This window comes from Numenius arquata, chromosome 4 (assembly GCF_964106895.1).
Source record: "Numenius arquata chromosome 4, bNumArq3.hap1.1, whole genome shotgun sequence".
Taxonomy (NCBI): Eukaryota; Metazoa; Chordata; class Aves; order Charadriiformes; family Scolopacidae; genus Numenius; species Numenius arquata.
In genome coordinates, this window is record NC_133579.1 from 69,314,395 (window position 1) to 69,342,348 (window position 27,954).

A 27,954-nucleotide genomic window follows, 5' to 3' on the forward strand; every position below is an offset into this window, starting at 1 on the left:
CTTTTGCATTACTTTTTTAGCCCCATGCGGGCTGTCTGGTCTTTCTTTTGTTGCTGCTTTGGGGGAGCTTGCTTAAAATCTGCTTTTGTTAAAGCTCTTCCCCTTTACCTCAGCAAGAGGAGAATGCAGATGAGGTCTCTTCCTCCCTTCTCCATTTCAAACCCCCTCTCGCTGGCATCCTGCTTCCCAAACCAGGAGATTTTCTCACACTAATACCTCCACTTATCTGTAGGGCGTGCTAAGGCAGAGGAGAAGTAAATCTAAAAACCATCCACTGCTCACGGCAGAGTTCCCCAGCAAAATTGCCAGGAGGTTGCTTTCTTTGCAGCTGGAGTGTGTTTATCTTTTTTTTTTCCAGGCAAATTAGCTGCCCTGCTGCTGCTCCATCTCTTCTTGTAGGAGGTGGAAGGGTCCAGGAATTGAAGGTTTCTGAGGCAAGCGTGCTGGACGTGGTGTAGGAGGGCAGGAGTCTCTAATGTGTGTGTCATGAAGTCCAGGGCTGGAGACTGATTTTTTTTTTTTTTTTTTTTTTCCTCCTTGGCTTTAGTAGCTCCTCCAGGCTGGTGACTTCTCTCTGGAGCTGGAGAGAGCTGCATGTAAAGCTGGAGAGCTTTGCGCTGGGACCCGGCAGCATGCTCGATGCCCACTGGTGTATGAGATGGCTGTCCTCTTCCATACCTGAGCCCGGGAAAGGGCAGGCAGTGCTGAGCGTGGCAGGCTGCCGTGAGGGTTTATGCTGACCCACCGGAGGGCCGTGCCTGGATGGTGCTGGCTGATGCCCGTGGCAGCAGAGAATGCCCCAGCCTGGTGCTGGAAGGTGCCACTCGCTCCTTATCATCACTCCATCATCTGCGTGGGGCTGTCTCCATCATCCTGCAGGCTGTCTCCCAGCTGTACTTCATGCCAGCAGGATTTCCTATGGATTTCCTTCTGTGGGATGGCTGCACTCTCCCTTCTCTCTTAAAAACAATACGGTTTTGAGGGCTTCGTGTTGCCTGTGAGGGCTAACGAGCCCGGTAAAGCGGTATTCCTCTCTCCCACCTATTGTCTTTGCCTGTTTGGGTGTTTGGCTGCCGTGGCAGCCCCAAGCTGTCGCTGTTCTCGATTGCTAAACGTTTGGAGAGTGGGGTGAGCCGGCGCACCTATCGAGCTAAAAACGCTGCAGAAGATTGGCAAGCGAGCGGTGCCGGGGAGCGGTGCTGCTGAGCTCACGGCTGGCACCGGCTTTTACCCCTTGGCTTGGGGAAGTATTTTGGGAGTTGTTGTTGCCTTCGGTGATTCCAGACCAGGGTACTCCCCACTCTGAGTCAGAACGGGGCCGGTGCCCCAGCTGGCGTCAGGCATTACAAAGCTGCACGCTGTGCCAAGCGAGGGTGAAACCTGGGACCACTTTGGGGAGGGAAATCACGCCTGTTAGCATCCTGCTGGCACCTCCGCCTTCGCAGGAGTTCACAACTAGGATGAGGGTTTCCCTGAATGGAGCAAGATAAAGCGAGTGGGGACTGTAGGAAAGTCCCCATACTTTAAGGAAGGTGAACTTAATTCCAGAACGCCTTCAAAACATCCTCCATTTGGACCTATCTCCCACTCTTCTTTTTAAAAGTGGTGGTGAGGAGTTGCACAAGACGGGGGTTACATTCCAGCCAGCCATGGCTCTGTTTCAGCTGCAGGTAACTAATCTGGCAGATAAAAGTTTGGGATCCCTGGGGAGGGATGGCACCAGATTATAAATATAGGGTCTCTAGATATTCTAATTAATAACTCATCTTTGGAAGAAGTCAAGCACTTTGGAATTTTTACAAGCAGGGTGCGGTGTATCTGTGAGATAAAATCCAAATACTCAAGAATGTTTAATTAAAGGGTATGATTTACTCCCGTAGAAGACTGAACTAAAGGGTGAAAGAAAATATTCAAATGCACAGAATAGTCTAGTAAGCACTTTCAAAAGTCATGATTATTACTCAGTTTTTTGACGCAAAATACGCCAGGAATTTTCTTCAGGATCATTCTTGACATGAGGTAGATAAATCGGTTAGAAAAAGGGAAGAAAAGGAGTTGTAGGGGTTTTTCTTTTTTATCTAGGTAACCAGTACTAGTCAGAATTTGTTTTCCTCTTGGAAAAATAAGTTCATATTGAAGATACAGTGAATGCTGCTTTGCCTTTCACTGTATCTCTCTGCAGTGAGATGGCAAAGGTTGTGTATGGCTTGGGCGCTCCAATACAGAATTTGATCTGAGCCTGTGAACAGATGAATATTCTGAACACCCTAATTTTACAGGCAAAACACAATGATTTGTCTGCTGATTTACATAGTCAGAATGTTGTCTGTGCCAGGAGACTTGCTCACAAGAGTTGGCTTGTGTCGTTTCTCAACATAATCTCAAAGTAGGCACTTTTGGTCTGATTTTCAGAGGCCTTGAGGCATATGCTGGGATTTTTAAATCCCCTTATGACTAACAAGTGTCAAACTCTTTCTCTAAAGCAATCGCTCTCGTAGTATTTTTGTACGTCTCCACATCGCCGTGATTAGGCACCAACATGCCTCTGAGCTGTTTGTGCACCCCGGTAACACGTGGAGCGTGTTATCGTTTGCTTCCCGTGGATCAGTTGGTTTTGTTGCTTTCGGATAACGAGCTCAAGCAGTCCAGGTCCAGGTGCTGGCCACTGCAGGTATCTCTCAGAGTCCTTTCATCTTCCGGACCCAAGAGTTATGAATACCTTTTGCAAACCCCTCAGGGAATAGAAAGCCTTGTCGATCAAACCGTTTTAACTTCGGGGAGCTGTGAATGCATTCAGGTTGGGGCTTTATGTTTTAACATCCCGGTCTCATATAGCACTTCTCATGCACCTGGCGTCACAACTGGCTGATGATGTGAAGCAAATAGGGCTGTGCAGTTCCACAGAAGGTAAGATGGGAAGAAGAGAGAAATGAAGAGCTAAAGGAAAAGACTGGAAAGAGGTGTTCATCACTGATGACAGGAAGGAGATGAAAGGGTAAGGAAGCCAAGAGGGAGGCTTTTCCAGGCAGAGCAGGGCAAGTCCTTCACAGCAGTGCTCTGATGCTGCCCAGCACGAGTGAGCCTGTGGTTAATTTTTAAATACATAGTATGGGACTTCTCCTACAACTGCAGTGTACGTGTAAGTGCTTTTCTTGGTAGGGGTCCTCCGGTGCTGCCACTTTGTTTTAAACAGGGCTGCCACCATTGCTGGGTGAGTGAAGGGAACTGGAAGGAAAACAGTTCCTGGTGAGTCCAGCTCATGGCCATCTGACACCTGACCAAGAGGAGTGGATGTGGAAAAAAATCATGTTAGCCTCTTTCCCCTTCCCTCTCTGGGTCTATCAGAGCAGAAAAGAGGGCATATTCTTGTTAGTAAGCAGTGATTCAGTGGACTTCCTCTCTCTGCTGCTCTTAACTTCTTTTTAGAAGACAGCGTCACCCTTTTATCCAGATGGAAATATAATCCTTTCTTATGTTGGGGATATAAAGGCATTGGCAAGCACCTGTTAGCCAGGTTGCAATTAATAGCACAAAGCCATGCAACCATACAACAAACCAGACAGGGAGCCTACATTTTATAGCCTTGTTTTAGACAGCCGGTACTTCTTAAGAATAAATCTAAGCTGAATGGCTTTCTCGCTTCTTGCATCTGTATAGTTAAAACTAACCTCAAACTACCAGACAGATAATCAAAACTGAAAAGTAGAATGATTTGGCAGATGTTTTAAGGTTGCTATTGCTTCTATAAATCCAACAAATGGAAGAAAGCCCATTGAAAGCTTTTTATTATGTTTTTTCATCATTAGAAGATCATATTTTGGGAAGTTTCTCTCTTTTGGTATTTCAGATGAAGTTGGTCCCACAGGGTATCTCCACAAGCACTGCCATATAGGTAGCTTATGGCCTTCCTGAGAAGGGCCAAGTCCAGAAGGGAGCTGTTCTGGAAAGTGTGCTCTTCTCAGCCGGTGAAGATTTCATGATGCTGAAAATGCAGCTTCGGCTCTGTTCTATGAGCAGTCTTGGGGACAGACCTCTGCTATTTGGCGTAACAGCCCTTTCCAAATAAAAAACAAACCTTCCACCAGCCAGCGCTTGGGGGATGCACTCTGCTGTCCTTTAAAAATGATACCTTGCCCATGCTCAGCCTGATGGGCGCCACAGTATATATCCCGATTGTTGGGATGCTGGGATATTCAACCTGGCTTTCCAACCCAAAGGATTTAGCCCAACATCCTAGGTTTGCCTTCAGTTTGGACTCGCTGGCTGCTGGCAAAGCAGAAGTTGGTGGTGGCGTTGAGGGAGGAGGGAATGGAAAGCTTTCCCACTCCTCCCCTCTTGCTCTCTCTGTTCCCTCAGGAAAGGGAAAGATGATACCAGCTCCCAGCTTTCTTCTTCCTTGGCCTCCCCCAGTTTCCTTTCTGCCTCGTCCTTTGAGACAAGGGCATTGCTCTTATTGTGGGGGGTATCTTCTAGCTGTCCTCCGGTGGTGGTTGATAAGGCAAAGACCACGCCATCGTCTTTTCACGGTACCTCTTGCACACAGCCGAGTGGGTATTTTCCATCATGGTTAGACCTAGGAAGGAAGGAGAGGAGTCATCTTTATCTCCACCACTGCTCGCAGAGCCATCCTTTCTGCTTCCCTTGTCAGGTTGGTTTTGGTGACCAGCAGCACACGCACCCTGAGTGTCTAGAAACAATTCAATGGAATTCTCTGTCAGACCAAGACAGACAGAACATAAATGTAGTAGTCTTTCTTACTCCTCATTTGCTTTGTCCTCAGGTCTCATGCTGCATCCTTTCACTGAATGAAGTGTTTGCAGCAGTTTGTTCTGCACGTTGTCTAAAAAGGGAGATCCATCATTATTTGGGAAGCATACCTCAAAAACGTCTATCACTGCTCTCCAGGGAGGAATTGGGACTCATCCTTGACTTTGAGAGTGCTATGCTGTTCTTGTCTTTTCCATCCCTCCTGCCCCCTGCTTAATATTGCATCACTCCTGCTAAAAGTTGCAGTTGCCATGTCTCTTGCTCTGTCTCTGAATTTGCTTTCTAGAAGTTGCCATTCCCCTTTCCCGCAAGCAGTTAGGTCCCAAGCAAGATAAGAAAAATCCCCCTTGCCTTGTTTTTTTCTACGCAACTAAAGTGCAAGTCTGTCTGTGGGCCTGGGGAGTATCTGTCAGTGGGTGGTGTTCAGTGAAGGTGGAAACAAAAAAATTAATATAATCAGCAGTTGAAATAGGCGATTTCTCTGCGGTGGTGTGCTAGGAAAATACCTGCACAAGCCACAGCAGCCCGGCAAAGGCGTTTGTGGTACTGCTAGTGAGGCCGCTGCAAATGTGCTTACGGAGCTAAATGTTCCCAGTTCCTTCCTTTGTACTCTCTGTGAAGAGCTCAGGAGTCCACAGCGTGATCTGTTCTCTCTCATATTTCTTTTTAAAAAAAAGTATTGGAAAGAAACGGTCCAGCTTAAATGGTACAAGAAGAGAAAAACAACAGCCAGTGAGATTCCTGAGGGTTTTGGCATGTTTGAAAGCTTCAAAAAACGGTCATAGTGTAAAAACAAAAATTGGCAATTGCTTGATTTATACTCTAGTAGATCTTTGTGTATTGGGAACATTATTAAAATGCCTGAGCTATTCGTGTTAGAAAGTGGCCCCTGCATCTGCACGGTGATTGCTCTCTCACAAGGATAATTGGTGGCGGTGGTGTTTTTTTCCCCAGTAAATTTGTGGTAGAAGCACCCTTCCACTGAAAATGCATGCATCAGGGGGAACACCTAGAAGCGATGAGAGCCCCAGAATCAGAAGGCCACAGTTCTTCAGACCTCTCTGAAGCTTCAGCAGCTCTTCTTCTGCCCTCTCAGCGTTCGAGAAGGAGCAGCAGATGCTTCTGGTATGTCCAAAGAAGCTCCCAGTAGTGCTACAAATGGGCACCCTCTTCTCTAAGGAAAAATACAACACAGGTAGACCTTTTGCTTGCCTCAAATTGCCAGATAACAAAAAACCCCACCACCAAACCACATTCAGAACAGTATTGGGGCACTCCTGAAGTCAGTCAGTTTAGCCTGCTTAATTCAAGCATTATGCTTAGAAGTTTGCTGACTCCTAGTCAATTTAGGTGTTTGAAAGGAAATAGGACTGTGGACGGGTAAGATCTTGAGGACTGGGTTTAAAATGGCTTGTACAGGGGTGTTCAGATCAGGTTGTGGTCTGGGTGTGAACTATGGTTGTTACTTAGTTTTGGTTGAGAAGTTGAGAAGATCTACAGCAAAGTTACCAATCAGCAAATCCGCTCGAGACTTGTCAGATATTGCACGTCAATGTGAGCCCAAAAGCTGAAATGAAACACGGTTAAAATTAAAATGCAGCTTTACCAAAAGCCAGATGCTTCATTATGAGCTGTGCTAACCTACCTGCCAAATACTGCTAACCTGCATGAGGCAGGTGATTAATTTTTTACAAGTCTGCTTCAGCAACTAGACATCTGTCCTCTATTCTTAAAAGTAATATCTGAGGGCAAATGATTTTTTTTCTTTTTTTTTTTTCTTCTTGGTACTCCAGATTACATAAAACATACATATCATGAAAGTTATTTTGTGTGCATTCCCTATGAAGGTATACTGGAAGCCAGTGGTATTTCAGATGACTTTCACACCAGTGTAACTCCATTGGAATAATTTCTGGTTTTATACTTTCTCGTTTTTATATGTAAGAAGATTTAAAAAAATCACATCCGTAACATACCTTGTAATCTGGAATGTCAGTGTATGTGGTTGTAAAGTAGATTTTCTATTTTAATCAGTCATTGTTCCAACTAACTGGCTGAATCAGTGGAAAATATGGTGTTGAATTACTCAGTTGCTCTCTGGAAGTACATTGCAGCTTTCATTATGAGCGGGGGTTTTTCATTTCTCTCCTTGTGAAGAATAGCTCGAGATCTTCTTTGATACATGCCACGAAAGGGAAATGATCCATTACAGCCTCTGCCGTACACACACACACACACACACACACACACACACAGGTAAAATACGTCGTGTGCTGTCAGTGCAGCGAAATAAACTTTCTCCTCCCTCCACATGTTTAAGAAATAATTTAGCAGGAGTTGCGTATTTTCAGTGGAACAGTTGAAACGCGCTAGCGATCGATTTACTTTCACGTGGTAAAAATAATACAGGTTGCAGACAGATTTGTAATACTGTTTTTAAGCACCTGCTTTTAATGTTTCAGTACCCAATAAAGCGGAGGGACTCCTGCTTTTGGTTTGCACGCAGACGTTATGTACATTGGGATTTAAAAGTCCGCTGCCTAGGTTTCACGTGCAGCCCTGTTCGAAGCAGTAAACAAACACTTGCTGGCACAGCGGGGGTACGTTTTTGGAAGTTCCTCGGCATTTTCAGTTGCAGATGCTGAAGTCCCCCTCCATGAGTTCTGCCCTTCGGGTCGCGGGTAACACTGTGTTACTGCCTAATGCGAATCCTGGCGAAAACCCATCCTCCTTACCAGAAAAGGGAGCTCCTCTCTTGACACTCGCAATCCCGATCGTGTGAAATTATTGCTGGTCCGGTTCTGTGTAGTGTAAGGGGAAAAAATGTAGCACTTGAATGCATCCTTAAATTTTCATAAAGTGGGATTAAATGATGAACATGTGCTTAAGTTTTCTACCAAGCAAGGATACGTTGATCAACAGGCAATCAATTGTGTCACTTGCACAGTAATCTGGATTAAGACACTTTCACTGCCTTGCAATGGGTGTTGCAAGAGGTGGGGTGTCACACGTGAGCATGTGGGGCTACCCGACTGCCCTAAAATAGCGTGAAAAGGGGGAGCGAATTGCAGAATCTGCGCTGTGTTCTTGCAGAGCTGTTCTTTGCTGCTTTTCAAGAGATCCATTAAGTTTTCCCTCTTAAAAAGCTAATGCCCTTTGAGCGTTGGTTGCGGGTTCCCTGTGCGTTGCTGCTTCCTTCTGGTGGTTTTCAGCTGGATGCCATTAACGGGATCCTCCTTTCCCTCTGCCTTTGCCGTCGGTCCCTTTGATTTTGGGATCCCTTAGGATGATTGCATCTGCTTTTTGTTCCGCCACCGTTATGCCTGCCCACATCTAATGGGCATGAAGTCCCTGTGTCCCTGGAAGTCCCTGTGCCCCTGAATCTTTTACTGGATGTCTTGATAGCAAGTCAGGCATAATGATGCTAGAGCCGAGCTTCCCATCGCTGTTCAAAATCTTCCCATTTCTTTCCCCTGTCTTTGGGCAAACTGCACCTTTCTTCATGTCATTTAAGTCTATAATTTAGACCGGTCGCTCAAGTCTGCTATATTTAGCTGATTCCTGTCCCTGTGCCTGCATCAAAATAGCAGTATCAGCGGATCATGCGTGACCTGCGCAGGACATGGATGCCCATATTCGCTGTACTTAATAAGCCACACGTTCCCGTCCCCTCAGCTCTCTGCCCGTGAAAGGGCAGTGGCTAGCCTTCGGGAAGCCCGATGGCTGTGCAAATAGATAAATAGCTAGAAGAGAGCAGGTCAGAAGAGAAATCACGTTTCCTTTCTGGAGAGCTGCTCAGAGCCCAGCCGTGCGTGACGCGCCGGGCACAGCCCCGGCACAAAGGGATTGTCCCCGAGTTTTCATCCCTTCCCGAACATCTTCACCCGGGGCTGCTGCCTGGCTTAGCACCGCAAGGAGAGAGACCTGAGCCCCGAGATGGTTGCGGCGTGTTTGGGATTAAGAAGCTCGAGCAGGGCTTGCACAACGTTGCCTGTGCTTGCCCGGGGCCAGGACTATCCGTGCCGTGGCTCTCCTGCGTGTGCACGTTATGGGGACGTAACGCTTGCCCGCCCAGCATGGGAAAGAGAAGGGATGCGAGTGACTATGGTGGATGAGGCCAACCCTTGCCAAAGCCAGCAGGGGCGAGCAGGGTGGCACGGTGCTGGATGCGGCCGTGGGGCAAGGGACTGGGCGCTGTGGGGGTGCCTGGCAGGGCGGGCAGCATTGGGAACAGCGGAGGGGCCGAGCTCCCTGCGGATCCTGGCCTGGCATGTTGTTGTTATGATCGCTATGGAAATAATTTCCATGTGTTTTGTAGCCCTGAGATGCTGCGTCTTGCATCGTTTGGCTGGGAAGCTGCCTGACTGGTTTGAGAGGGGTGGCTGTAGACGCACAAACGCTAGCTGATTTTTACTTTTTTTTTTTTTTTTTTTTTTTTTTTTTTCGGGGTGGAAGGAAAGTAGGAGATTCGCAGCATGGTTTTAATTAGAATCGCTCATTTAGTCTTTCGCTGCAGTGTGTTCTTTAGTTGAAAGATAATTTAATTTTCTTTGTTTTGGAAGATTTTCGTGCTTGTCTGTGTGAAATGTCTTTATTTACTGTGCCTCATTGTGCTTGGTGCATAGCTTTGATTGTGAGGAGAGTCAAAAACAAAAACTTCCCTGGGCTGTGTTATTTTCCACCTGCTGTGGCTTTTAATACAGTCTCACTGCTATATACGTACCAAGTGCCTGCATTTCTAGGAGAAAAACACCCGAGAAAATTGGCAAAGCGCGCAGGGTTAGATTTAGCTGTAAAACTCTCATTGACTTGAAGAGGAATAGCGCGTCTAAAAGTTGTGAGGTGCTGAGGAAGTGTAACTGGTATGGGTCGGTTTCGTTTTTTTTGTCCTTTATCCACAGAAGGTAACACTTGTTGAAAAAAAAAAGGCAAAAACCAAAAAAACCCATGCTACTTTTTGCAGAACTCTGTATTAAGATCTGGTAACACCTTCTGTGCTATGGAGAATGTTTGGTCTGGTGGAAACACGATACAGTGTGGAACAGTCGTGTTTATATATATATATATATCAATATTTTGATAGTGCCTGTCATCTCAGAATTAAGAAAAGCTACATAAATTATGTAAATCTCTCCCCACATATGCAGGACTGCATAAAATGGCTTGGAATGTGCGTATTTAAAAAAAAAAAATTAGATGGCATTTATTCATCAATAATCCTTAACAATCCTGCAATAATTTTCCAAATGGCTCTCAAATTAATTTTCAACAGCTTCTCTTGCGATTATGTTGTTTTAATTATGTGGGCCTTTTGTCGTAGCTCTTACTCTGCAAAAATATTCCTCAATATAGTCTCAAGTATTGTTACTGAATATAGATAGGTTATAGAGTATTATGGACTACAAAACGGCATACAGTAATAGAATTTATACACAAACTCCACCCATAGCTGCAAACGTGAACTGCTAGGGACAAACAAATCAAGACCACAACTTGCAGGCGCGTGTGCTACCATCTAGGTACACCAGTAATCTCAAGCACACGGCCTGAACACATCCAAAGCCTCGTTTTCTAATCCCTCCCGGTTGTGAGGAAAACCTTAAACTATGTGAGGTGACGCAGCCCCACGGCTGGCTGCAAGATCCCGGCCCGAAATGGAGGCAGGTTGGGGAGGTTTTGCAAAGAGCAGGGCTGTGGCTCTGCAGTTCTGCTGGAGTAAGCGAAGCCCCTGGATCTCACAGCCTGAATAGACTTCACCTGGGTGGTTGGTCTAACCACAGGGTGGTTGGTGTGAAGCCTAGCTGAAATGGCAGATGTTTTTAGGGAAGTCGTCTTAATGAGTGAAAGCCGCCTTCTGTTCCTCCAGTCTTGAGTAAAATAACGTAAATAAAATAAAGAAAAATATGATCAAATTTGGCCTCTAGCTTCTTGACTCTACAGTTGTTAGTGAATCTTCTTTTCCCTTTTGTATTAGAAAGGGATGTAACATGAGTAAGTTTGAATTTAGTCTAAAAATGAGCATTAGCAGGAGCGCTGCCTTTTTATTATGATTTTAACATGCATTCCAATTTGGAAACAACAGCAATGGCAAGGCCACCCAAAATCATAGAATGGTTTGGGTTTGAAGGGACCTTAAAGATCATTGAGTTCCAACCCCCCTGCCATGGGCAGGGACACCTCCCACCAGACCAGGTTGCTCAAAGCCCCATCCAGCCTGGCCTTGAACACCTCCAGGGATGGGGCATCCACAGCTTCTCTGGGCAACCTGTTCCAGTGCCTCACCACCCTCACAGTAAAGAATTTCTTCCTGATATCTAATCTAAATCTCCCCTCTTCCAATTTAAAACCCTTACCCCTCATCCTGTCACTACACTCCCTGATAAAGAGTCAGGGAGGCTGCAGGTGGAGCTGGTTAACCATCCATCTCCCAGCTGTGACCACACGGGGTACATCAGGCCCCCAAAATCAGGGTGGAGGAGCTGAAGCACTGAAGTGAAGCTGTGGTGGAGTTGACTTTGGCCTTTCCCTCTAGGAGAGACAAAGGCTGCCAGCTACCACCGTTCAAGGTGAGGGTCTCGTACCCCTGCTGTGAGAAGCTGTGGGCGACTGTCCAAAATGCATGATGGTGAGGTGCAAAGCGTGGTGTGTCTCCAGCAGGCTCTGTCATTGCAGGGGCTTCTCAGGGAACCCTCTGGTCGGTCTGCCTCTGGGCTAGGTGAAGTGTGCCTTTCTGCCCCTTGGGTTTATGGGACACTGGTGCTTTGGAGGGTGGCCTGGGCTGGTTACAGGGGCACATCTACGTTTTGGGTTCATTTGGCTAACCGTAGGTGTCTGCAGCTGAGCTAATTGCCTTACTTTCTCTCTGTAATCAGGGGAAGGCTTGTCAACGTAGAGTTTAGGGAGGTATTAATTTTATTCTCATGTGAACATCTGAAGCAGCTCAGGTGGGTCACACCTTCAGAGTGCACGTCTCATTTTTGCTGGCTTTGAAGGCAGCCAAGGTGACTAGGCCCTGTTGTTGTCCAGCCTGTACGTGTTGAAGTTAGGTGGTGTGAATCACCTGGCTTTTCCCTGTTTCTTTCTGACTTGACATCGTTGCTTGTAATTATACGTAACTGAGCCCAGCAGGCTTTAAGATCATACCGGTTTGCCAGGACCACGGTTTACTTCTTGGGTGAGATACCCAAGTAAGGCTTGAGTATGATGGGGAGGAGCGGTGCCTTTTAAGTCTTTGGTGTTCCCGTCTCTGGCTTGGGACTTGACGCGTGCCAGAACATCATGTTTTAAAATCAACAGGCTGATATAGGTGCTGTCTTGGTTTGGGTGTGAAAATACAGGTCCTGGTCACCAGTACTCGTCGTACCTCCCCTTCAAAGGGGGGAAGTGTTACCCTCAGCGTCCACCTCAAATCCCAGTCGTGCACCGACATCCTGCTACACCGACTGCGGCAAGGTGTCCTCCATTTGCAGCAGCAGGTGAGCTGCTCTTGTAAAGCTCTCATTGGCAAGTTCTGCCATTAATATTTGCAACACTTTATCTGGCCGTCTGACTGGCTTTAAACAGGGTTGTGGTATTAGCTCGTCGGTATTTGGAGGAAATTCTAGTGCAACAGCTGTTGCTAAATAATGTTACTCAACATGACAATATTTAGGATGATCGATTGAAAATAGTACTTAACGTGTTGAGAACGTTTATCTAAGAGTCTTTCACGCTGATTTTATTTACTTGCTGTTGGAGATCACAGGCCTTTCAGTTCATTTTAGCCCTTGTGGCCTGTTGGGCAGAGCTGTACATTTTATTCTTGTTGGTCAGAGAGTCTGATCTGTTGCATCCATTGGGATATTTTTTTTTTTTTTTTGCTAAAACAAGTGGCATCAACCAACGGCATCACCGTTGCTCTCGAACAACTCACAGTATGGAATACAGTCTCTCTGGATTTTTCACAGTTTAATCATACTGTCTTGGAGGTCAAAACCTTGAAGCCGAGCTGTAAGATATACCTGACCTATTTTTATTGCTACATTAAGATGCTTTCCGTGGAAGGCATGCTCTCAGATAAAACTGCAGTGTAATCGGAGCTGTAGGACCAGGTGGATCAAAGGTGGCTTGTGGAAGGAGAGTAGGACCAGAACTGTGTAGTGACCTGGCAAAACACACTGCCCTTTTCTGCTCTGAGACAGGAGTTACAAATAGCACGTTTGTGAAACCTGTGCGTGTGATGACGACACTTTTGGGGCTTTGAAACAATGGAAGCAGAACCTGTCTTGAGGAATGTACATGTGCAGGCAGCACTTTCTGACTCCGAAGAGCAAGGGGGTTGCATTAATCTGTTTTATTCCCCAAGGACTGTGGGTGTAAATAGCGTACTGATTGGAACCAGAGGACTGGGCAGTGCTGCGTTTTCCATAGTGAAGAAAGGGCTACCCAGCCACATGGCATGGTTACTGGCTTTTATTTTATAAAAAGGCTGAAGCACAAATTGATTAAACATAGAGCAGGCTGGAATTATGTAAAAACTTGTTATGAAATTTTCTCTGCTCTAATCAAGTCATGTATCTGTGATGAAGCAAAAACTATCTGGCAGAGCTGGAGATGGGAGCTCCATCACCCTATGCCCAGTTCACTACTCCTTCAGCTGCAAAGTCATCCCCACTCTGCACTTCTGTAAAATGCCTTGAAATGCTTTCCTTCTTTTAATTCATTTCTACACAAGAAAAAAACAAAACCTGGGCAGAGGTACTGTGAAATTTGGAGGCCATCGGTATTCATGTGACTTGCAGAAGCGGCGAGGAGGTTGATTTCAGACCTTCAGACAGCCTCCCTTCCCGCTCCCTCCTTTCCACAAACACAGAAAGCAGTCAGGGCTTGACTCATGGACTGTCTGATTATAATAAGTCCCACTTGGGACATACAGCTCTATAATGTGCTGGTGCTCTACGTGCTTTGTCTGCCTCTGTCGTTGAGTTTTTCAGTTCCTGCTCTGTGCTGTGGCCTTTGACTCCAATGGCTAATTAAATAGCGAGATGTCTTACATAAGAACTTTTTTGTCTTTTTTAAAGGAGTTCTTGGCAAATGAGAGAAATTAAGAATTGGAAGTGTATTTATAGTAATTTTCATAGCAACAGAACAGTAAGTCCAATATTCATATTATGAATATGGCTCAGTATTTATAGCTCTCCAAATATTTACAGAGATAAAGCCTTTAAACATAGCCCCAGCTTTCTGTCTTCAGTAGCAGTTTAAATAAATGTCATTGGGATAGGAGTTAAAGTTTAGGGGGAAAGCAACCATTTCTGGTCTAAGACTGTCTCGCTGGTGTTTAGGAACCCCAGAGCTATTTTGTCTGAAACTGTGTCGCCCCTGTCCTGTGTGAGCCACTGTTCATATTGATGTGCAGGAAAAGCACCTCAAAAGCATTGACCCTTAAGCAGATAACCCCTGGGGGTGGCTGGCCACCACGTTGCCCTCGAATTTTCAGGGATGGGAATTCAAAGTCACGCAGTCACTGCAGCGCTGGTGAGCCACCAAGTGATAACGCAGCATTCAGGGGGTCTGGGGTGTCTCTGGTTTGGAGAAGTCGCTGTTGGGTATTGGCAGTGGCTGGGGTGGGCATCGGTGAGGGCATCACACCATCCCGCCCGCGCTGACGGTACCTGACACTCACCTGGTGTGAGCATCCCGGGCCAGCCCCTGCTCACCCACAAATGGGAGCTCTCTGGATGCGAGCAGTGCGTCAGCGGCATGACGAAAGGCAGCCTCACAAGTACGAGCTTGCCCAGGGTATCTGCTTAAGAATATGTAATAAATTCCTGTTGCAGTGCTCCTGTGATTTTTTTTTTTTTTTTAACTCATACATGGCCATGGATACGACTGTCCAAACTGAAAGCTGTTAGGGATGCTGAGGGTAAACGTTTGAGTGGAAGCTGAGTAAATTGAGGGGGGAGGGGGGGCCACTGCTGCATTGGACTTCGTCCCAGACCCAGACTGTTAATCTGTGGTTTCCAGAGCCCCTCTTTCTGTTGTCAGTGTACATTTACTCAAATGCGATTTGAAAGCCTCCTGCGCTTCAGCTTCGTATTGCTGTGGATCTTGTCCAAACACAACCGACGTAAGCTTGCTAGGGTGGAGACCCTCAGAAGGTCACACGTGGTGGCCGTGCCGCAGGACAAGCTATGCAGGGGAAAGGTGGTCCTCCTGCGCGAGGGCCAGCAGCAGCCCCCCTGGGGAAAGCATGGGGCTGTTTGTGAAGAGGAAAACCTCTTCGCTGAAGTGGACTGACTGGCGTAGGTGCCACTTCTGTCCCTCCACGGGGGAACGACTCTCCCCAGCCCTGTCCTGGGGAGGCTTTGGAAGCTCCCACGGCTGCTTGATTAGGTGATGCCCTTTTAGAGATGGGCTGTGGTGTGGAGAGGGCTGGCTGCCTCTGATCACCTGAAAGTGGGGCTGGAGATGATGAAGGGGCAGCTAGGATGATGGGAAGGACATCTCTTCATCTTAGAGGAAGGACATGGACCTGATGGAGTGGGTCCAGAGGAGAGCCACTGAAATGATCAGGGGGTGGGAGCACCTCTGCTATGAGGACAGGCTGAGGGAGACGGGAGACCTAATAGCGGCCTTCCAGTACCTGAGGGGGGCCTACAGGAAGGCTGGGGAGGGTCTGTTTACAAAGGCTTGCAGTGACAGGACGAGGGGCAATGGCTTTAAGTTGGAGAAGAGCAGATTTAGATTGGATATTAGGAAAAAGTTCTTTACTATGAGGGTGGTGGAACACTGGAACAGGTTGCCCAGGGAGGTGGTTGAGGCCCCTTCCCTTGAGATATTCAAGGTGAGGCTCGACGAGGCCCTGGGCAACCTGGTCTAGTTGGGGGTGTCCTTGCTGGCTGTGGGGAGGTCGGACTAGATGACCTTTGGAGGTCCCTTCCGGCCCGGACCGTTCTATAATTCTTCAGTCTCATGGTAGAAAATAGCACAAGAGCAGTAGTGATTTCCCGGTGTCCCAGTGAATAAGGTGCTCAGGACCTACAAATTCATTCTGTTAGTAACTTCTTTTCTGAGGGGCATCCCTCTCGTAAGTCTTAACAATTTTAGGAGGAGTGTGAGTTGGGTTGGTTTCTAGGTACCTCTGTTTTTGAGGAGGAAAATCCTTCCTGGAAATAGGGAGCAGCGTCCTGTGGCTGTTTAGACAAGGAGATTTCACAGCTGTGCTGAGAGCCAGCAGCCACGAAGGCTGTTTTTCCCTGGATAGAGACCGAAATGACTTGTGAGCCAGTGACTGAGTGTACGGCATCTCTATTACATTAAGATTAATAATTCCTCACAGCATATTTGCAGCTGGAAGTTTTATATAGGTCTTTATTCATCATGATGTGAACAGCTGCTCTTTTGCTGCACTGTTGAATTAAAGTCCAAGTGGCAGCGCTGGAAAGTGCCACATAAAACACACTCCTGCTGTTTTCCATTCACTCCTTCTCCTGTCCAGCTCTCACCCTCTGCCCAGGCTTAGCCCTTTGCAGGAGCAAGCCATCTTATTTTTATTTTCGGACCAGCTCTGACTACATTTGGATCTTAAAACAGAGTTTGAGTGAATCCAAGGAAAATCAGGTTTAGAAAGGAAAAATAATTCTTGAAAGCAGCACAAAAACCCCATAGGAATTCCTGTTACATTTTTAACAAGAAGGACTAAGAGGCAGTAGCATGTGTGTTAAGTTGCACAGGGCATAAATTAGACAGGTTTTTGGTTAACTATGTCAGATAAAATTCAGCAGAAGCTATCACAGCAAGAGGGTCACCTCAGCTCCTAAGGAGGTGTGTTATTTTCTCGAGTTTTTGTTTGTTTGTTTGCTTGTTTTTAATTCTGAAGTCTGTCTGCTCTGCTGTTTTGAATAAGAGGTTCCTCTTTTTTTGGCTTGCGCTCTCCTCAGAGAACAAAGTGTACAGGAGCATCCCAGCCGCCCAAGTTTAGCACCTCGGTTTTGAATCCACCCTGGCAAGTGGTCCGGAGCTGAGCTTTGCTCCTTATCCGAAAACTGCCCCCTCCCTCCATCCCTCCCCCTTGTTGCATGCCTGATTGCTGGCAAGGGGAAGAGATGGTTGGGATGGTGTGCCTCTCTCAGTCCTGGGTACACTGTGGGCTGCAGCAGCCTACGTCCTTCTGGGCCAGAGACCTGAAAAGCTCAAACGGCAGGTGGATGCTATGGCAGCAATCACAGAGTGTGGTGCTGAAGGTGGAGAGGAACGGCTAAGAAGAGACAGGGATGCTGTGAGAGCCTGCAGCGAGGCAGGTGCCGCCGTGGTGCTCCGTGGATGCTGCCAGGGATGTCTGGCTGAATCGGCACAGCCAGGGCTGCTCCTCGCCCCGTGGGGTCCTTCACCTCTCAGCTGGGGGCTGCCAGCCCTTGCCTGGAGCCCGCTCGGTAGCGCAGAGAACAGCTGCTGCTGGTCCCTGCCTTGGGGCGCACGGTGCACCCCCTGATTGTGCACTGGGTGTTAAACCCTTTGGTCTGGGAGGGGAGGCTGAGCGGAGAGCCTCCGCAATCCCCTGACGTGCGTTTTTTCCCTCAAGCCTCCCCTAGCAAGGGAATTTGGAGCCATAAAGGGGCGGAATAGGCGGAGGGGGTTTGGCGATGAGGAGGGCAGTCTTTTCGTGCCTTTTTTTCCCAGAGGTATAGGTTGCTGGCTCCCTGAGCCTCCAGCAGCGGGTCCCTGGGTGTTTTCAGCCCAGGGGCACAGAGGCAGGGCAGTTCAGTGGCTGCCCCAGCGAAGGTCGGGCAGGTTCTCTGCAGTACACATGAAAATAGATGCCCGGGGCTCCTGACCTCCCCCTCGGTGCTTTTCCTTCACGTGGCAGTCATTGCCTGCAAGACCGACTTTCCCCTCTTCCTGTTTAAACCCGTGATGCAACGGGTTACGTCTCCTGACGCTTCTTTGTAGTGGCTAAAAGTAAATTCTTCTTCCTAAAAATCAGATTGATGACCCTATTTTTATGCATGCTGGGTGCTCATGGCTAGAGTCAATACTGAAAATTTGTTTGTGCACTTTCTTTCTAGTTTAAACAGTTTGATCTTCAATTTAGTTTTAAAAAGTCAGGCCGCTGAGCACTCGCTGATGTTATTTTTTTTTGAGACTGCGTATTAGTTACGTTTGTAAAACGTGACAATTTGTTTCATTTTATCATGTATGATGTGCAGTTAACTGTAATAATAATAAAAAAAAGACCTACTGCTTCAGAAAGTTAGCAATAAAGCTATTTGGTATGTAGCTTCTGAAGCTCTGGCTTATAGAGACAAGCAGCATTTACTTTAAAATTTTTGCTATTTTATAGATTTTATCCTGTTTCACCTTTTTAAGGCGTTGGATTTACATTCCAAAACACTGATGGGGAAAAAAAAAAGGGAAAGAAGCCCCCTTTCTCCAGACTGGGTGTTTAGTCTCACTAATGATTCTCTCCAGACTGACTCGGGGTATTCCTTCAACAGTTCTAGAAATGCAAGTGGGACAGATGGACGTATAAGGCATTGCTGAGTGTAAGCGCTGTGGTACCTGCTGCAAGCAGCGTCTCCAGCAGTTACACGGTAGGATAAGGGAATGTAGATACTGTTCTTACCATTTTTAGAGGCATAAATGGGTGTATTCACTTACTGTCTTTATTATGTACCAAAAATACAAAGAACAGGCACGCGTATCTGTAGATGCATTGCTGATACAGATGTTACCTATGGATTTTTTTTGGCACGTCATTATCATTGAGGATGCGGACCCTAGGAGCCTGAAGAGTCTCAAGCACAAGCTGCTGACTAGTTTAGAGGGTCCCTGGTCAGGCCCCACTTTGTTATTAAGTGGGACCTCTGCCCTGAATGCCCTGGGACGGGCTAAGCCCTAAATCAGCCACTATAGTCATTTAACATATTTACAGGGTCAGAGTCTGGAGGAATGCACCGCTGTAGGGTTTTTGCAGTCTTTTCCTCAGACTCCCAATAAGTACAATTAAAAGGGTAGCTTCCTGTTATTTCCCGATGGCGTGAGCGGGTACAGAGGGTGTACCTGGCTGGTGTGTCCCATCAGAACGGGACCATTCTTTCAATGGCCTCCGGGAGCCTCTCCAGGCACAGAGGGCTCCTTGTTATGACAGGTAGCTTTCTGAGCATTTCAACAGACGCCTCGGCGTGCCAAAAGCATAAAGCACTTGGAAGGAAGCAGGCAGAATATTTCAGCCGCGTTTCTTAAAATAAATGTCGTGGCTTAAATAATAGAAGTTTTCCTTGCAGACTCTAGAATAACCACCAATGCTGAAATAGCGCTGGAGTTATTGGAGGCGCCGTTTGCAAAAATTCCTCAAAATTCGGTAACTACAGTGAGCTTTGGGGGAGATTTTGCTTTTTTTTTTTTTTCCCTAATGCTCGTGTTAAAGGCACCTCAGCTCCATCTGCCCATCGTTTTTCAAGTCTGTTTAATTCTCTTTGGAGAAGAGGAGGCTGAGGGGAGACGTCATTGCCCTCTACAACTACCTGAAAGGAGTTTGTAGAGAGGTGGGTGTTGGCCTCTTCTCCCAAGGGAATAATGACAGGACCAGGGGAAATGGTCTGAAGTTGCGACAGGGGAGGTTTAGATCAGATATTAGGAAGAATTACTTTACTGAGAGAGTGGTCAGGCATTGGAACAGCCTGCCCAGGGAGGTGGTGGAGTCACCATCCCTGGAGGTATTTACAGGGCATGCTCTAGTGGCCAAGATTGTGGAGGTCTTTTGTGTGTGTATGGTTGGACTCGGTGATCTCAGAGGTTCTTTCCAACTGTGAAGATTCTGTGATTGCCAGGCTTCATAGATGTGCACCAGGGGCCCGGTTGGAACCCAGGCAGGCTGGGCATGCTCTTGTCTGCCATAAACCCCAGGTTATCGTCGCTGTAGAACTGAGTCAGATCATACTTTGCAGTGGGATGTTGGCTGCAAGGGTTGAAGCATCGCAGTTTCCCTCGCACTTTGCTGGCTGCTGGAGGAAGACGCCCAGCATTCAGCGCCGCGGCGCCTGGACGGGCAAAAACACTCATACCCGGGGAAAGGCTGGGATTTGCTTTGGCAGCCTGCGCCGAGATGAGGAGCAATCTGCTGGTGAGAATCAAGACGTGTTGGTGGGAGAGGGCGTTGTGAAAGCGCTGACGAAGAGGTGTAGGAATCCCAGGGAAAGCATGGTGCGGCGGAGCAGTCGCCCAGGCGGTGCAGCCTTTCCCTCGCCTCTTGCGTAAGACAATGGAAGGTGACAAAGAGCTCGCCTGTGATCGGTCCTGTTCTGGTGTTAATTACCAGTGACTGCATCGCTTTTGATAGAATTACAGGAGCGTAAAACAGGCCTGCAATTAAGTCTGATTTTGATCTTAGCAGCTTCAGACAATATAAATGCAAATGTCATTTGAGACCAGTTCCAATATTTTTAACAGTGTTGCTCAAAAAGGAAAAGAGCAGAGTAGTCAGTGGTGGGTCAGAACAAGAGAACATGACCCGTTTTCATTTCAAAACCAAAACCACCGGCCACAGAGGTCTTATCTGCATACTTAAATTTTGCCTGCGTTTTTCCTTCGTACTAAGTCAGGCGGCTGCAGGATCCTCACCTTTGTTTGGGGAGGAAAGCTCATTCCAAACTGTCGTGCACCTGATGCTTATTTGCAGCTAAGTCCTTTTGCTTTTTCTCAGCAGGGGGAAAGTACAGCTCTTTCCACTTGGGTCTACGTATTGCCAAGCAAAGCACGCTTGGTAGGAAAGGCACATCCTTTACTATGAATGCCGTAGCCGAGAGCAGCCTTTGTCACCCATGCTCAGCCGCTGAGTTATTAAGAGCTTCGGACTGTGTTACACAGAGAAAAAGATAAAAATAGGGTGTCTGACGCATGCATCCCATGTCGCACGCCAGGAAACAGAATCGTTATACCACCAAGTACAGTATTCCAGAGCATGCATGGAAAATATGCATGGATGTGAGCGCCTGAGATCTTTCCTAACCAAGAAAAATACTCAGTCCCCCTTTTCCTCCTTCCCGTTTTACGTCTGTCTTAGTCGATATTCCGTCTACCTGTCGACAAATCTAACAGCCCGGACTACCGCAGCTCTGCCTTTACTGCCACCATCGCCCTGTCCTCCTCGTCCTGCTGAATGATGTGACACTAATAACGCTTTCCTGTATTTTGAGGGAGCAGCGGAATATTCTCACTGCGCCCAGCCGAGAGTAAGCAAAACCTTGCCCGTTCTCCAGACGCCTGCAGCGTGCCCAAAACTCCCAAAGCTCAATGCTGTCTGTCACAGAAACTGCGCGCTGGGCGCATAATCTAAAATTAGTCATCCCCATTATGTGCCCCTTTAAATGTTAATCCCCGCATCGTTTTCTTTTATTGCTTCTGTTGGCATACATGATTATGTGACATAATATGAAAGTAAATAATGTGATGCAATGGGTAAAACTCAACGGGAAATACCTAGCGGAGATCGGATGCCTCCTACTGCAGAATAAAAAGGAAAACTTGGAGTGAATTAAGAGTAAGGATTTTGCCTGTTTTGAGGGCAGCAAAGTCAACCATACAGCAGTTACGTTAGTCTTTTCAGCTCTTGAAAACTCACGTTTGATCAGTGCTGTAGCCACTACTTGTCTTCAGGTGCAGAAATAGGTGTCAGGGAGTAAGTAACTGTGGGTAATGGAACCAAAGCAAAGCCCCGCAGGGCCATATAACAGGGTCTTTAAAAAAAAAAACAACCAAACATAAATTTCAGTTTAAGGATCACAAGCCTCAAAAAACAGGGCAAAACGTGCATCTGAGATCATATGATTTATTTTCCAGCGTGTGAACCCATCTGGGGGGAGGGCAGGTACGCAAAGCCGAGGACTTCGGGTGTTCAGTTGCCTCCTGGTAGGAAACCTGTGGGAAAAGCACAAGCTGAAACTTAGCAGTAGGTTACGAGATATGGCAGTGGCCGAGTTCAGATTTAAAGATAAAGCCTGAAACAGCAGAACCCAGCACAAGACCAACATTTTTTGACCCCTTTGCCTGAATTCAGCAAAACATATGGGTACCTCGGTGAGCGATTTTGGTTTTGCTGAATCGAGGTTTGAGTTACTTGCTAGTCTATTTTTACCCTTTAGCGGCCTTGTAATTCAATATGTGTTTGTTTTAATTTTACACTCTCCATAAAAAGCACCATCCATGACGAGCTGGAGAACTGACCGCTGGTAATGAGTAGAAATTTAATCAGCTGGCATGTCACACTCTCTTACTTTCCCCCCGCCTTGCAAACCCCTGTGCTGCTCGTGATCAAAAATACCCCGCGATACCCTCCATCTCCTCCGTCACCTCAGCTTTGCCACTGAGGCTCTGGAGATGCTGAGGCGGGGTGAGATCAGCCTGGGACGGATCCAGGTCACTCCGCTGGTGGCAGCAGTGAACAGCCAGGGCTGCGAGGCGGTGGGGACGCAGCAGTGATGAGTAGGACAGTGGCTTCCTTGTGGCCACCGGCTGTGGCAGGAGCATGTCTGTGATCACCCGCCAGCAGCTCGGGCTGCATCTCTCTGCCATGGGGCTTAAAGCCCTCTTTTTGCAGCCAGATGTTGGTGTCATCTGGAGGCAGGGGTTCCACGTGGGGCCGAACCGAGACGTGCAGCCCACAGCACCCTGTGGAAGGCAATGCGCGGGCTCGGCTCTGCTTTTCTCTGGCTGTCGTTTTGCCGGTGCCGCAGATTTTCAAACCGCTGCTAATGTGTTTTCAGTTTGACAATGCTGATATGGAAACTCCCCATATCATATCACATCACAGCCCCCTGGCTCCAAGCTGCCTTCGTGTGGTGTGTCAGCAATGCGGAGCTGATAAATTATTGGAGGGCTGGAAATGAGCCGCCTCCTCCTCTCCCTGGGTCCTCCCTGCATCCATGTGCTTTAGCTAAGGACGTAGAAATTGCTACACCAAATTAAAGCACTTCTGTTTTCCTCGTGGCTGTTCTGACCAAAGTGTGGGGTGAAAAATCTGCAGGACGCCCGATTAGTGATAGATGGCGTGTCCGGGCACAACGTCCTTCCTTGCTCATGCATTGGTCTCTGTGGTGCTTTATTTAGCTTTGGACTTGCATGAACCATAAAGTAAAGGTGTTGCGCCTCACCAAATTGTGGTCAGTGGTCTAACTCTGGTCAGAGTTAGTGATGGTGGATAACTGGTGCCCAAACCCACCTGAACCATTCGCAGAGGAAACTAAACCCACAACAAAGCCAGCGGGTTTGCTCTGTGATGGCACATCTCCTGGGACAGCCCACCTTGCCCATGCTCCTCTCTGCTATAGTTGCTGCATCCTCCCTTCCCTTGGGATGGGACTTTGCAGCAAACTACTGCAAGATATGTTATGAAACTCATGTCCCAGCGACAGTCATGCGGAATCACAGAATGGTAGGGGTTGGAAGGGACCTCCGGAGATCATCTAGTCCAACCCCCATGCAGGTTCACCCAGAGCAGGTTGAACAGGAACATGTCCAGGCAGGTTTTGAATGTCTCCAGAGAAAGAGGTTCCACAGCCTCTCTGGGCAGCCTGTTCGTGTGCTCTGTCACCCTCAAACTAAGGAAGTTTTTCCTCATGTTGGGATGGGATTTCCTGTGTTCCAGGTTGTGCCCGTTGCTCCTTGTCCAGTTGCCGGGCTCCACGGAAAAGAGTTTGGCCCCATTATCTTGGCACCTACCCTTTAGATATTTATAAGCATTGATGAGATCCCCTCTCAGTCTTCTCCAGTCCAAAAAGTGCTAAGTGGAGATTGGAGCTGTCCCCAGGCAGCTCCACCCGTGGTCTCCTTTGCTCCAGCATGAACCTAGAGTAGCTTCTTCAGGAGATGGTGGGGATGAGGTCAGACTCTGCTCCTGCTCCGTCCCCAGCCTGTGGCAGAAATAACTCTTGGTGTCATCAGAGCGGTCACTGTAACGTGGATGAGGTTCAAGTCAGGCCCAGTAGCTTCAATGAGATTTTTGTGCGATTATAACAAGAATTTGACACACATGGTGAGCTGCTAGTCATGTATATGTGATCTGTCTCCACGCTGTCCCAGGAGGTATTTACCAGCATAAAAATCAGTTAATGAGGGGACGTGTCCCAAGCAGCAGCCTGCTGCTGCACGAGGGATGACCCAGGAAGCTCGGGGAGGGATGAGCTCTGTCCTTTCCACTTGGAAACTCCGTCGGTTTTGCCAGCCTCAGTACTGGGAGGGAACATTGACTTCATTGTGGTTTTTTGCTGAACGCCACAGCAGAATTTATGCAGAGTTTTCTGTGGACGTAGCGAGAGTGCTCAACAGCTCACCCCATCTAAAGTGCCTCAGGTCCTTTAGGATAATGAGGCATTTTCTGAGTGCACCTTTTTATTGTACCAATATTACGTTACAGGAAAAATGGAAGGGGGGGAACTTAACACATAGCACCTGTCACAAAGTTCTCTCCTTCAATTAGGCTCTCCTGCTTATAAAAATTTAATTGATTCCGAGCAGTTTATGTGCATGGTGCTCAGTGGGCGTTTTCTGTTCTCTTGCCAGCTACATGGTTACTTAGAAAGCGAGCCGCTCACGCTACAGCTGTTCATTGGGACTGCAGACGACCGCCTGCTGCGACCCCATGCTTTCTACCAGGTCCATCGAATCACCGGGAAGACCGTTTCCACCACCAGCCACGAAACAATACTTTCGAACACCAAAGTCCTGGAAATTCCACTTCTTCCAGAGAACAACATGAGAGCAATGTAAGACCCAGGCACCCTGTCTCACTCCTAGAAGTTTCCTCGTGGTCACCCCACTTGATTTCTTCTCTCTTGTTGATTTTTTTTTTGGTACACAATTTTCCTTTTCCTATCTTTTTTTTTTTTTTTAAATTCTCTCTTTAATAGTAGTTTTCACAACTTTGCCATGACAAATTGCCCCTAATCAGCTTAACAACAAAATGAACTTCACAAATATTTATGACAACTGATTGCTTTCATTCTAGAGTTTCAGCCAATGTGCTTATTTGCCATTTAAAATAAGTATCTCGGTTACCAAGCTGTAAATATCTCCTACCTCAGCTCCTGCATTTAGTTTCTAAATATGACACCTCTTGCTCCTATACGCACTAGCGCAAGGAACAGGACCTATTAAAATTTATCTTTGGATGTCAAAGGAAACTCTTAGAGAGCACTTCCAAGTACCCTAGTATATTTTTGAGACGAATGAAACCACTCTTATTTCTTACGTAATAAAAATCAGCATTTTTCATGGCATTTGTTTAGAAGCAAAGCTTCTAGCACTACGAAGAGGAGTAAAAGCAATACAACTTACAAATTAGAGTTATCAAAGCGGGGTAAGTTTAGACCTATGCAGAAAAGTGGGCATGGATGTCTAAGGATCTCTGAATTAGTAGGAGTCTGAGTGATAATTAAGTGCCCCATAGGTCTATTACACACAGGTAAATTTCATTATAGGATTATATATAAAGGGTCAAATATCCCTCGGTGTACATGACAGACATGAGATGCTCCGCATTATTTCATCGCATCCTCTCTGGCCCCCTCATTCAAATGATGCTAACCCTTATCCGAGGTGTCTGCCTTGGGAGGAATTTGTGTGTGTTTGCGTGCATGGTCATCTCTTGGTGTGTATATAAACGTGAATGTATTCATCTTTATATATAGATGCATGCACCTTTGTGTGTGTGTATACAGAGACAGAAAAATAAGTAGGTAGATAAACAGAAAGCAAGAAATCCTGGCCCCACCAAACCACATACCACAGCAAAATCCCAGGGAGCTTACAAAAATCACTCCTTGTTATTCATACAGTTTTCCACGCCTTAATGAAGTGAAGAATGGTATCAGACACCTGAAGTCCTTCCACAGGTACTCGTTATTAGAAGCTGGTTTGCAGTGTCATGTACAACATGCCTCGGAGTAGCTCATGTAAATAGAAGAGCTAGAATGTGTTTTAACTGCATCGCCAGCTGGGCTTAGGGTGATCACCCAGGACCCAAGGACCTCTGTCAACGCTTTGTATTAAAAGTCATGACGAGCCTGTAAAATTACTGGCACCATTTACTGTCACTGTAAGCTGGCACGATGCCATTGAGGTTCTTGAAATCTCACCAATTTGTACACACGCAAGGTTTATTTGACCCTTTATTTATTCAGTTTGAATAACATTTTTGGCCCTCTAGGAACATTATTACTGTTTCACTCATCTTTCTCCCTGGAATAAAGGTAGCTACACAGTTTGGGAGCCAAGCTGGATATTTTTGTGACGTGCATGCCAGATCGTAGTAGAGTGCTCTCAAGAACCACAAACAATGCTTTGGCATATACAAGCCTTGTCAGTAGCCTGAAACCTTATGTAGCACTAACAATGAATCGAAATTTGGAGCCAAAAGGACTTCTCTCACACATACTTTGTGTATTCAGGCCTTGCTTCAGTGAAACACCGAAGCTCATCTGCACCTTTAAACTTGTGCACATTTAGCTACTGCTGTTGACTTCAGATTTTAATGTCCATGACTTTATAAGCCTGAATTTAAATGCTTTTTTTTCCTCTGAACTTTATTGGCTCTGAACTAATTGTCATTAAGAGCTTTTTATTTATTTTACAAGTGTTGCTATAGGAGAGACAATATTGAGAAGCGCACTGTTTCTTCCATATCTTTGCCTAGAATTTTGATATGGGTGCAAATATTTCATAATTCTTACAGCTTCACCTGCTAATATGCATTGTTGAGAAGCTTTAATACTTTCATTAGTTTCTTTGATCGTATCAGCGAGAGCCTCTTTGTTATTCTGAAACCCATACTTTAGAAAAAAGTAGATCAAAACCGTGCTTGCCATAGTTCTTGTTTGCAGTTTGTTTCAGAACAGGGCTTCAAAGATCTGGAGGGGGAATTAAACTCTTTGAATGCAAAACAAAATTAAACTATGCATATTCAGTGTAACAAAATGCGTACCAGAGACCAATACCCAGAAGAAATTGCCGTGTAGGCTTTATAGTTGTGGCCAAAGCAGAGGTATTTTTGCAGCAAGTTTTTGACTGCATGTGTTTATCTATCTCTTGTTCTGGGAACTTCTTCTACTGAATTTGCTTTCACAAAAATCCTGACATGTAAATTCATCCAGGAGAAAACCAAAGTTAAAAAAAAAGGAGAGATCGATCGGAAATAGCAATAGCTCTATCTGATGAAAAGCGTGTTTTCCCCTAATGTAGAGGGAGGATTCTGAGTTTAGGTTTTTCCATGCAGAGCTTCAGCTCAACACTCAGCTTGGGAGTATTTCCAAGTCATTCAAATATAAACACATCGACAGTAGAACTGACCTCGGGGAGAGCTATGCTCATTAATAAGTGTTTTTAGGACTTTACCCTAGAATAAAAAGAATATCAGATTTTTCTCCAAATTGGCTGTAACAAGTGAAATTCTAAGTGACCTTGCATTCTGGGTTAGTAACGCTTGTTGCACTACCATCTCATCCCATTGACGTTTCTAGTCTCCCTGTTTCTTTGGGCTTTGGTCAGTCTGCAAGCGCCATCCTTACAGGATGTGTTGGAGAGGAAGGGTCTGTTAGATTTTCTTCCTCTGGGAACTGAAGTAACATCCTAAATTTGTGTGCACAACAGCAGCTACTGCCTGTTACGACAGATAGTCCCAACTTAGCTACTTGTGGATGCAAGTACTGCGCTTAACAAAGTCTGCCGTGGTCGTTGGGTTGTGTCTGACAGCTTTTTAAGAAGGATGTGCAGGAGAGAGGGAAGACGTTGCACACTCGTGTCTTCCTGAAGTCAGCTTGAAATGAATTGAATTGCTCTGTGTGTCCTTTTGGACAGCATCGACTGTGCTGGGATATTAAAGCTCCGAAACTCTGACATCGAGCTGCGCAAGGGAGAGACAGACATCGGTCGGAAGAACACACGTGTGCGGCTGGTCTTCAGGGTTCATATCCCGCAGGCCAACGGCAGGACTCTCTCCTTGCAAGTAGCCTCCAACCCCATCGAGTGCTGTGAGTAGCAACAAACATCCTTCTCTTGCTGGGTATTGTGTCACCCCCCCACAGTCTTTGTCCACCGATGCGCTTATACATTGGTTTTGCTTTGCCTGTCTGGTTGGTGAACCTTAATCTGCTTTCCAAAAGCATGTGGTTTATACTGCAGACAAAATACCCGTGTCTTGGGAAAAAATACGTACCT

General features: G+C 46.6%; 1 protein-coding gene across 1 annotated transcript in view; it reads left to right on the top strand.

Annotated features, from left to right (window-relative positions):
• The window catches only part of NFATC1 (nuclear factor of activated T cells 1), a 112,984-nt gene that overhangs the window by 19,151 nt on the left and 65,879 nt on the right, over window positions 1-27,954 (top strand). The window contains exons 4-5 of the mRNA XM_074146910.1: window positions 24,304-24,506; window positions 27,595-27,767. Coding sequence (XP_074003011.1) covers window positions 24,304-24,506; window positions 27,595-27,767 — 376 coding nt within the window. The remainder of the gene's footprint in view (window positions 1-24,303; window positions 24,507-27,594; window positions 27,768-27,954) is intronic.